At 35.4% G+C, this 11992-nt stretch overlaps 1 protein-coding gene across 1 annotated transcript; it reads left to right on the top strand.

Moving 5' to 3' along the window:
• Positions 1 to 612: 612 nt before the first annotated feature.
• UGCG (UDP-glucose ceramide glucosyltransferase) lies at positions 613 to 10794 on the top strand. Its single transcript, XM_010297239.1, has 9 exons — positions 613 to 622; positions 864 to 1048; positions 4513 to 4615; positions 5485 to 5586; positions 5976 to 6088; positions 7935 to 8113; positions 8534 to 8620; positions 9040 to 9229; positions 10559 to 10794. Exons 1-9 carry the CDS (start codon positions 613 to 615, stop codon positions 10727 to 10729), a joined length of 1140 nt encoding a protein of 379 aa, XP_010295541.1. The 3' UTR covers positions 10730 to 10794.
• The last annotated feature ends 1198 nt before the right edge of the window (positions 10795 to 11992 follow it).

An 11992-nucleotide genomic window follows, 5' to 3' on the forward strand; every position in this document is an offset into this window, starting at 1 on the left:
GTCACTGTCCCATTTCAGGACAGAATAGCTATAGAAACTACTGAAATCTCTCCTGCTCTTAGTGGAGCTCGTTTGTAGTTCAGTAATTTCACTTGGTCAGATACATTCTTCAGGGGCATGCTTCCTAGTAACTTGACTTTTTTTTTACCATTTAGCCAGAGTGAAGCACTGTATGGAGCAACCCTATTCCCTTTTTTTTTTGAGGCAGCATCTTGTGAATTTTAAAATGTGAAAGTTTAAGTTAAGAATTTATACCATTAGGTACATGCTGCAATAAAATATTCTTTCAGTCTTACTACTGTGCGTGTTGGAAAACTACAGTATGCAGTATATACACTAATTTGCAAATTTTAAGTTTCAGCAGATACTTTTTCTCCAGTTACTTATATAGATGCAAATTTTATTGTACACTGGCCCATCAAGCTTTCAGAAGTTAATTTTGCATTCGCTCCTGTGTGTATACAATAAAATTATGTTTTGCATAACTTAATGCAGGAAAAAAGCACCTGACCCTTTTCTTGCCTTGTTAACACTCAATTGGTTGTTATGATTATCCTGTTATAATACTATGAGTTTAATGCTGTGGAGGAAGGCAGAAAAATCTTGGATCATATGCCGTTTGGTAAGTTACACTCTTAGAGTTCAAAATGCATAGTGAAAAGTGCATTAATCTGAAATGTCTAATAACTTGAATAAGGTTGATTTTAAGCTACATACAATGCTAAGGTTTTTTAGGCATTTTTAGACACATCAACTGTCAGATATAAAAATAGCTGTTTCTACAACCAAAACTAAATTTTTTGTGGAAATTTTAACTCCCAAGCTTTCTTAGTTCTGACTGTATGTTGAATTAAATTCTCTAGCATATATTCTTTATGTGGTGGTGTATGTTATTTCTCCTTACAGACGCCTGCACCTCAATAAGAAAACCACAGACAAACAGCCATATAGCAAGCTTCCTGGTGTTTCACTTCTAAAGCCATTAAAAGGTGTGGACCCTAACTTGATCAACAACTTGGAAACCTTCTTTGAACTGGATTATCCAAAAGTATGTATACTATTTGGTGTCTCTTTTTTTTTCCTCCTCCCATGCCTCCAAAAGTGCCATCAGGAGCTGGGACTAGAACAATGCAACTTGATTATGCCTTGGATTGTTCTTCCTTCCAGAGCAAATGCATAATTACACATTTTACATGTTTCAAAGCTTACTCTTCTTAAAAAAGCTGTCTATAAAGGAACATGACCAAGGCTTAGGGATAAATGTTTAATCGTTATTCCTGTACTGTGATGTTTATACCAGTATGAAACCCTTCAATTTATAAAAGATCCTATGAGAGCCCAGACACTCTCCCCAATTAACTACTACTCTGTAACAGATTCTCTAAAAGAGAACATTTACCTGATAGCCTGTGAAACTTTCTGGCGGTCCTTACTGATGGATCTTCTAATGAAGAATTGATGAATGATGAGGTAGTGTATCTCACCAGTTGTTGGTAGGAAGGATAGTCTGCAAGCCACTTACTGGTGTTGGGAAACAAATAGCTAATAAAAGCTTACATTTGCTGTTGAACGCTGTTTGTCTTTGTAATATAAGTAATATAAATGATAAGTGTCTCAGGTGCTGTCCTTGCTCTAAATAGCTTACAACTTCAAGGAGAAATCTGTAAATGCTTGCTGCATCATTTAGTACGTGATGTATGCTTCTCTGGGTGGAAAAAGGACTATGTTTTCTATTGCTTATCTCCTGAATTCTAAAACTTGTAATTCACTTTTTTAAAACCTCTCTTCTCAATTCTTCTCAAAACTGCTTCTGACACTGCTGCTTAAGTTGTAAAAGGTCAAAGGTATGTGTAAGCTGTACAGCAAGTTTCCTTTGTGTATTCTGACCAAGAGCTTTAAACTTATTCCTAAGTAGGCAGAATAAAACAAACAACAAAACCCCACCATTTGGCAATGATTAAAGGTTGTGTAGTTTTTCTGTAATGAAGCTTGAGGCCTTTTGAAAAGCTTCAGGCATGAACATTTGAATCCTTTCAACTCAACAAAAGTGCAATAAAGATTAAGTGTGGCCAAGATAAGCTTAAAGCATACTTGAGGTGTGCTGTGTATGCCAATACTGCAAACAGTGCAAAGAAGCTGCTACAATGTCTGATGGTATTTTATGACTATAATGAGCATCAAAACATCATGCAGCTGAAACATTTGACTACAAATGCAATTTAGTTGGCAATTCAGAAGAAGTTATGCTGCATCTTGCTATATTAGAGAGAGTTTTGACCCTTCTGGTAACTTACACATATGGGTGGCCATCTTAAAATATTGCTACTCAACACAAATCTGAAGTTCAGGTAACAATGGTGACAATCATGTTTGTCCCAAGGAGAGTGAAAATGGAGGTATGAATACTTCAGTTTACTGGGGCATATACTATGCAGTACAAGCAAGATCCCCAAACTGTTTGAAAATACTTCTGTACAATAACTACAAAAATACTTCGAGATTGACATTAGACAACAAAAAATAGAATACAGCATTGCCTGCTTTTAAAGTTCAGCTGTCCAGGGAAAAAGCATTAGGAAAGAATAATTTAAAACTTGTTCCAGTGAAGCTGAGTTCAGCCTGCAGTGATACTGATACTCTGATACTCTTCTGTGATACCTTATGTGTGAAATAGTCTTGTCTTGCGTAGAAGCTAGTTAAGCAGCTTCTAAACTGCAGGATTTACATGTAGTATTTTTTAGTGAACAGTTCTTACCTACTGTGCATATCAAAATTTTGGCAGAAATCTTTCTATTCATGTTATGTCCAGACGAACCTGATTGTAACGCTTATGTAGATAAGCAGCTTCGTATTTCTTCTGCTGGAGTCATATGTTTTGTAGTTCTTTACTTTGTTGCAGCATACATAGGCCATTTACTGTGACTTTTTCAGTTTTCAAATATTATCATGTCAAAGTTCTTTACTTCTGGTTTAATTTCTTGGAGAATATGGTTATAGAAGTGTCACCGCAGCTGGATTGAAGATTAGTTATTTAATTACTAGCAAAAATAGTTTTTCTTTTACATATTTACTTGGATGAGCAATAAAGAACTAATTTCTTCAGCTGGTAATTTCTATGGTGTTCATGCTGTCAGGATCGTTCTGTTGTGATGGAAGGACCTGTCTGCTTAATGAGACAGGTTTTTTACCCTTTAAATTCTATTTTCTATGCTGGTAAAATGATAGGAATCAAATGCTGCTCATTCTTTAGGCAATTTGGCTTTGAGTTTGCATTCTGAGAGGCAGAGACGTGTTTGATAATTTGTAGTGCTAGACCATGTCTTACTAACTGCCATTTAGTGATTAATGATTTTGTTTCCACAGTATTCTAAATGTAGTTAGTCACTGGGGTTTTTTGTGTTTAACAGTACCACTTTTTCTTGAAAGAATATATTTATACCTTCATTCATACAACAGAAGGCATTACTTCTTACTGAACAAGAACATCAGAGATTCTCATCACTGAGCCCCCAGGCAGTTTTTGAAGTTCAGTTTAGTTTTTGCTTAAGCAGTTTACTGAAAATGAAGTTCAGTCATGCAACAGAATAGTATAAAGGACTCTTATTTACAACTGCTATATCAAATGTATAAATGTAAAAATGGCTTCTAGGTATCTTGATCAGAAATTTGCATTTTCTGAATTTTATTCTTTTGGATTAGAGGTCTAATAACTTGTTTATTACTAAACTATTACAACAGGGAGAGAGGAAGGTTATATCGAGTAAGGAGGCAACAAATACCTCCATCAAAGCTTGCAAAGCTATCTCAAAATACTGACTGGTTCTTAAAATGCTTTTGTCACCCACTGTCTATAGCTCATATGTAACAAGTATGTAGCATGATTGCTGAAACGGTTACAGTTTACCTCTTGTTGATTCTTTAACCATTATTCTACTAATGAGAAAAATACATATACATTACATATGTATATACCAGTTCCTGATCTTAGCTCTATTACACAATTAAGTGTAAAGTCTCTGGGTTGTTTTTCAACTCGGTTCTGCATATGCATCTGCAAAGTAAAGGAAAAAGGTGTAGTTCAGAGATATGCAGTCAAGTGTATAGGAAATATATGTAAAGGAATGTAACATCATTCCTTTAATATTTGCTGTAATTTCATTGAATATAAGAATAAGATCCATGTGAACAAAAATGGAAGTGGAAATAAAGATTTGGTCTTGTATAGATGTCTTGCATTAAGCCTAATAGAAATCTTTCCAATGACAGAAAACTAACATTCCTCAGTACAAGTTTATTGGCGTACAGGCTTGGTTCTTTTTTCACAAGAACTTGGTTGTATGTTAAAAGTAGTCTTATTTAGCTGTGAAACAACACCTTTGGTTTTATTTTTAATTCTATAACAGTTCTTTTAATAGTGTAACAAACTGAAAAAATAAAGCTTTATTCCCTAGGCCACTCTGATATTAAGTGTGTGTATAAATCTACACATGTGTATACTTCTTGTTTTACTAGTATGAAGTACTACTCTGTGTACAAGATCATGATGATCCAGCTATTGATGTGTGCAAAAAGCTCCTTGGCAAATACCCAAATGTTGATGCTAGACTGTTCATAGGTAAGCAGTGCAACTTGAAGGTGGGACATTTATTTGTAAAATGTTTTTTATGTCTTCAACTCCATATACAGTATTCTAAAATAAATAGTCATCTTGTTCAGCCCATATTGGTTCTGTAGCTTAATCATCAGTTTGGGGTAAAGAATTAAGTTTGTAGTCACAATCTGCGACATGTCCAAAAAAATTCTGGGAAAAATGATTTATACAACCCCCACAATTTTTTCCTTCTATATCTGAAACAGCAGTTTAAATTCTGTCTTTGCACTGAACTAAATATGCAGGAAGTGACTTGGACTTGTGGCTGTATTTGAGCTTGAGGTCCTGCAACAGTTTTTCATCAGCTTAGACTGTAGGGCTCTTTCTTCACTTTACATTTGAATTAGAGGAGGGAAGGGATATTAAAACTAGGTAGTAGAATGTAACTTTTTTCTCTGACATGAAATAAACTGGATTATGTCTGTCAGTTGGAAGCAGAAGAGGGTGTCTCACTTCATTATGCTTCTTTTTAATTTTTCTGCTAAAATTACTGTAGAGTATAATGGTCATAATGAGTAGTCTTAAGAAATAAGAGGTAGAGAATATTTACCTTACAGAATGTAGTAATAAACTTTGTAGTAACCTTGTTACCCTGCCATTTTGAGGACACGTATGAATATTTTTTCCTTTTTAATCCTCTGTATAATTGTAGTAAGATCTAAAATATAGACATGAAGAAGTAGTTAAAATTTAAATCATTTTCATAAAAGTGGGCTTTAAGAATTAATGGGTAAACATTTACTGCTCTTCAGTTAGACTCAATACCCAAAATAGTTAGATATACTGAATTCTAAAAAAAAATGTTGCTTGTGTATGATGTTTGTACGTTTTAGGTGGCAAGAAGGTTGGCATTAACCCCAAGATTAACAACTTAATGCCTGGCTATGAAGTTGCCAAATATGATCTCATATGGATTTGTGATAGTGGAATCAGAGGTAGGTGTATGTTGTAATGTGCTGACATACTGCTCTTATTCCCTGTAGGCAAGCAGTTGGGGATTATTTTGACTGAGAATACAAGTAGAAATGGAAATTCAAAATCTTGGAAAAAATATTTTCATGGTATAAAAATGTTTAATCTTTAAGTAAAGTTAAAAAATCCCATTTAAAAAAATACTCTTCAAGCTGTTTCCATTGTACTTGTCATTGGTCATAATAATGTTAATAACTATTATTATTTTTCTGGATCATTGTTCCTCCAAAATACTGTGCATCAAAGTATATGTGCTCTTGATACTGGTAATAGAATGAGAATCAGTGTCTTTATACAGTAGTCTGTCAATGACAGAATTGGTCAATGAACTGTCTTTCTATTTGCCACTTAGTAACTCCAGACACACTGACAGATATGGCCAATCAAATGACTGAAAAAGTAGGCTTGGTCCACGGGCTTCCCTATGTTGCAGACAGACAGGGTTTTGCTGCTACCCTTGAACAGGTGAGTGCAGTGGGGTTTCTTGGGTTTGTTTGCGTTTGTTTTTGGTGTTTGGTTTTTTTGCAAGACCTTGCTGACTAGAAGTTGTATAGTGTCTCTTGCACCTTTTGAGGGAAGAAATGTTTATTTTCAGCTGCAGTCACACTTCAAACTATGTAGGATAATGCTCCAAAATTCTACTGTGGTGCTCTGAGCATTGATTCAATATTTAAGTTTACAATACAAACAATAAAGATTACAGGATGAAAATCATGGATTTTAAAAATTTATTAAAACTGAAGAACTCTTTTCTAGTGCTTAGAACCATTAATTCTGTTTTGATGCCTGAAAAGGAACACGGAAATGTCCATGATAAGTCAGAGCAAAGTCCAGCTCACACAGTATCTTATTTCTAGCAGGGGTTATAGGTAGAGCCTTTGAGAAGAGTAAAACATAAGCAAGGCTTATATCCTGGTTTTCTGTAATACTGTCTCAACTCTCTGCAATGTTCAACTGAGAGACTTCCTGAGCATGAAGTAGACATATATTTACTAATCTTTAATATATTAGTATTTTAGTAAGAACAGACTTTTTTTTACATGAACTTTTCCATTCTTTCTTTGAGTCCATATAGATTTTTGAACATCTACAACTCTCTTTACCAGGAAGTTCCATAGATCTACTATCTGTTACAGGAACCAGCACTTTGTTCACTCTGGCCCTTGTTCTTCTGTAGTCTCCTAATACTTGTTTTGGAGGAGAAAGTGAACAGTTGATTCCTATCCACTGTCTTCCTATCATTCATTCTGTCCTATTATCCCCTTTCTTTCTCAGTAAGTTCTCTTTTGTAGAATGAAGAGGTTGAGCTTTCTTCTTTGTTCCTTGTGTCTCAAGGCTTGTAATTTAATCTGCTATCTTTTATTCTAAGCTGGCATGTATAAGGCATTTTGGCCCCAAGGCTAACTGATGTCTGTCAAAGGCAGAAAATGTGAGAGATGAAAGTGAAGTGAAATTCAGTACTTTTTCATTGCATGGAGAGAGGGCCGCTCATGTCATTTTTGAGACACAAAGTCTCAATTTTCTCTTAGAGCAAGGAGCTATAGCACAAAGCTCTTAGTACTGCTATGTGCTGAAGTGGCAAGAATTACAACATCTGCTGCTGTATTCCTGGAAGACCTTTTTGCTTCCAGATCCAGTATACTGTGAGATGAGCATGTCTCGTCTTGCATGAGTTAACTGTATTAGTAAGACCAGTGTGAAGGCTATCTATACAAAGAATAGTAGTAAGAGGCGCTAGCATTCATTCCCACTGTCTCTTTACCAGACACTCCTAGTTTTAAGTTACTGAATCTTGTAAGGAGACTAGTTCACAATGTGAATTGTTTCATTGTCTACAAGTATATTAACTAAACAATTCCCCTGCTTCTGTACAACCATATAGTAAGTTTCTAAGAACATGTATGATGTAGTGCAATTAAGCTTTACAACAGGAAGAAGAGTTAGCTATCACCAAATAAGATATTGATCCTAGTGATTAGTAAATTAGTGGATTTTTAATATCTGTATTCCCTGAGAATAACCTCAATAAATTAGAGATTAAATACAAAGTGAAATACATTAGTTTAATATGGGGCTTTAAAACCTGCTTATAGATTTATAAAAACACAGCTGATATCACTACTTGATTTCTCAGATTTGGTGGTAGACTAGATTTCTTAGATTGGTGGTGAAGATCTTTCCAAATACACAGTCATAACTGGACACATCTAGCACTGTTTTCCCTCCAAACATTTTTGGAGAAAAAGTTGTCAGTGAGTAGTAGTTGCATAAATGCATACAGAGTTTTAAAAGCCTTATCTTGTTTTGGCAGGTTTATTTTGGAACTTCACATCCAAGGTCATATATTTCAGCCAACCTAACTGGCTTTAAGTGTGTAACAGGAATGTCATGCTTGATGAGGAAGGATGTCTTGGACCAAGCTGGAGGACTGATAGCTTTTGCACAATATATTGCTGAAGATTACTTTATGGCCAAAGCTATAGCTGACCGGTAAGATGACTCTGAAGTAAGATTATTGCTTTAAGTGCTGTTTAAATCTTTTCTTAAACGGATGGTACATACTGTAAGTATAGGTGTTTAGGTCAGCTTTACATGTATACGGCAAACATGCTTACAACATGTGCTTTGTCCCATCAGTATAGTGTTTTGGAACTAATTAAGCCATATAACTGTCAATTCATTTGGAAAAAAGTTTCAGAACTTGGTTTAAGTATTATTGAAGTGGTATTTGCTCTCTTCCAATGAAGAGACTTGATAAAATACACTTAATTTTTTTGCTTATACCTATTGTAATAATATGGCACATATGCCAAAGAAACTTTTTCAGCCTAACAAAATTCGTGGGTGATTGTTCTCTAATTGTTTTTTGCATCTCTTATTTGCATGTTTTTTATATTAATTCACTTTCAGGGGCTGGAAATTTGCAATGGCCACACAAGTTGCAATGCAAAACTCTGGTTCCTATTCTATTTCTCAGTTTCAGTCGAGAATGATCAGGTAAAATTTTAGTCTTTACTTCCTTTCCCACACAACTCTCTCACCTGCTTCTAATGTGGATAACCTCATAATGAGCAGGAATACATTTTCCAATCTAATGTGATCAAATGTCCAGAATGCTGATGTTCCAATGCACAGCTTAATGCATGCTTCTTGTTAGTGTTGGGAGGGAGGCACTGACTTTCCACAGAAGTACGACTAATAAGTATTAAAAAAGCTAAGAACAACCCTTAGCACCTTTTAAATGCTATGTGCAGTATCTTTGAAAGGGAGATTTTTTGCAGTATTTTATTTGGAGGTGTAAATTGAGATTAAACTAACACTGTCAGAAAAGACCATGATGGCTCATCATTTGATGAGTTGGGGGAGGAGGACAAAGAATAATGTGTAGTCAGAACTGATTTGTTTGTCTTTTGTAGGTGGGCCAAACTGCGAATTAATATGTTGCCTGCCACAATAATTTGTGAGCCAATCTCAGAGTGCTTTGTTGCCAGTCTAGTTATTGGATGGGCAGCTCATCATGTGTTTAGATGGGATATAATGGTATTTTTCATGTGTCACTGCTTGGCATGGTTTATATTTGACTACATTCAACTGAAGGGCGTTCAGGTATGTAGCTTCATGTTCTTTTGGAGGTTATTACAGTTACTGATGCCATCTACTTCAGCAAAACACTAAGCCTAATTAAAACAAAATAATTCTCTTGACATCAAGGAAATAACAGGTCAAATACTGTTGTTTCTTAGTCTTCCAGCTTCAATTATGGTAGCACAAAAAGGAGTAAGTGTGCTTGGATATTTTGTTTTCTGTATGCACCTGCCTCTGCCTATGCTCTGAGAGTTTGCATATCTGTCCCCTTAATCTTCATATTTCCAGTCTGCTTTATGTAGGCATATCCAGAAAATTTAAGGTTCTTTTTACCCGTACAAAAACAGCAGCTTTGTGGGATTTTGTTTTTTTCTTTTATCTTAGCTGTCACTTTATCTTGTATTTATTGAGGTGCAGATGTACTCTTGTCACTGTTTCGGTAATAATGGACTTACAGGACATCTGCATCCTGCTTCTAAAAATAAAATCTTCCCATCACTACAAGTGAGGCCTCAAAAAAACTTTTAATATAGAAAGATGTCACAAATCAGAACAGCATTTGTTCTTCTAATGCTTTAGACTACTTTGTGCTGTGACCATATTCCATCCAAACGTGATCCATAATTATTTGTGTCTTCAAACTTATCAATCAATTCTCCTTATACTGAAAAATACTTTTTTGGTAGTCTTAACACATACTGGAAATAAAAAAACAAAATTAGGCCTTGTGTGGGTTCTGTAGGACTCTAGAAGGTCAGTTTAGCAGTTGCGTTTCTGATTACTCTTCTTACCATGTGCAGCATGTAAAAGAGCTTTGTGCCTACGTTTCCTTTTCTGAAGCCTCTTTGATTTCCAGCTCTGCTTGTACCTGGAAATTCTCAAAGGATCAGAAAATACAGAGAGGCTATAAGCTTTTTTTAGTCCCACTTTTCCTATGCAATAGACCAATGGCTTGCTGCTTTGAATTTCACTCCTCTGGGAATGTGCAGGAGTGTTCTGTCTAGATGCTGTTCTTTTGGGGTCTGTGACAAAAATGAAGTGTCGTCTTCAACACAGTTTTACAAAGCTTCAAAAAGAAAAAAGTGAAATTGTCACACTTTGCCTTTTGCTCTACATGCAAGTCTGCCTTCAAGCCTTCTGGGTCATTCTGCCAAGTTCCTCATGTTTAATATGGGTAATCATATCTTGAACAGGAAATTGTTCTTGGCTTATTAAAAATATGCTATTGATATCTAAATCTGTATAAAGCTTTAGAATAGATTTATCTGTAACACAAATGTTTTACCTTACTTTAAAATTCCTTTTGAATATTCAGGATGTTTAAATATTTGGGTTTTTTTCTATTCCTAGGGTGGAGCTCTGTGTTTTTCAAAGCTTGATTATGCAGTAGCTTGGTTCATCAGAGAATCCATGACAATTTATATTTTCTTATCTGCTTTGTGGGACCCCACTATTAGCTGGAGGACAGGACGCTACAGATTACGTTGTGGAGGCACTGCAGAAGAAATTCTTGATGTATAGCCACAGCTTTAACTGTGAATGTCAAAAAGAGAATGGGGGAAGAAAAGTATTATAAATTGTTTATATAAACACTTCTAAGAAAATCTACCTTCAGTAGTTTTACTACTTGTATGTTTTGGTATCTGTTCTTTAATTTATTTTTGCATGGCACTTGCATCTGTGAAAATACATCTGTAGTCTTGGCCAAATGGTACCTTGCTCCTGTGTACAAATAGAAATGGAGAGAATTGGTCCTGACATCAACTTTCTATGGGAATGCTCTGCAGTAAACTCTGCAAAAAAAAAAAAAATCCTCCTGGACATGAACAGCTTCTTACTCCATGGTGTGCTAGCCTAGAAATCCAGGGTTCACATAGCTATTTTCCAGCTGGATTGTACAAGGTTATACCTAGTAAAATCACAGAAGTACAGCCGATTTCTGTTTTATCCCACTAAATTGAGCTAGTAATAGGACCCTGGGAAAGAAGCTCTTAAATGCTTTATGCCTACCTCTTGTAGTTGCTGCAGAACAAAATGAATGGAAAGGTAAAAATGCTTTGCAAAAACAAACTAAAGTAAAGCTGGAGTCTTGTTTTATATGTGTATATATGAAATACTTTAGTCATTGCAATGAACCAAAAGTGGACTGAGTTTGATAGAACAAGTTGGAAGGAATTACTGGTCAGGCATGTATTTTGGGCATCTTTTGGCCAACTCTGATCTGGTTCTGTCTTGAACCTTGTTAAGCACTGTGCTGTAACTAGCCAAGCTGGTCCCCTTCAATATTTCCATCTTTTTTTAAGGGGTGTTTGTGTTTTTCCCTGTGAGTGAATGCTTTGGGGGGGGGGGAGGTGTGTGTGGGTGGGTGTGTGTGAGACGTAGAAGGGAGCAGAAATACATTTCAGAAACATTTCACACATGAGCTATTTTCTTACACAATGTCTTAAGAATGTAATTTCATGATGCAGGTATCTAATATCTTTTTAAAGTGAACATACATACCTATATTAGTCATAATTAAGTATTCAATTGCAGTAGATATCGTGAATATATTAAAGGGCCGAGTGAGTTTGCTGTTACTGATTAAAATTTTAATCTTAATTTAAATATCAAACTAAGTCTACTCTTGGCTTTTTGCCTTCTACTATTAGTCTAGCCTTTAAATTGGACTTTTGTATTCCAGTGGTATGACTAAAAGAACTAGATGATAATGCATGCTGTGTTTTTTTCCCCTCTGCTCCCTGTAGCTTGGTTCCAACCTCATTGTGAGACTTCCTAATTTGT

This window comes from Phaethon lepturus, unplaced genomic scaffold, assembly GCF_000687285.1.
Source record: "Phaethon lepturus isolate BGI_N335 unplaced genomic scaffold, ASM68728v1 scaffold15861, whole genome shotgun sequence".
Taxonomy (NCBI): Eukaryota; Metazoa; Chordata; class Aves; order Phaethontiformes; family Phaethontidae; genus Phaethon; species Phaethon lepturus.

Coding starts and splice junctions, on each gene's coding strand:
- UGCG (XM_010297239.1), top strand. Junction 1,049..4,512: donor TTGAACTGGATTATCCAAAA/GTATGTATACTA, acceptor TTGTTTTACTAG/TATGAAGTACTACTCTGTGT. Junction 5,587..5,975: donor TTGTGATAGTGGAATCAGAG/GTAGGTGTATGT, acceptor TTTGCCACTTAG/TAACTCCAGACACACTGACA.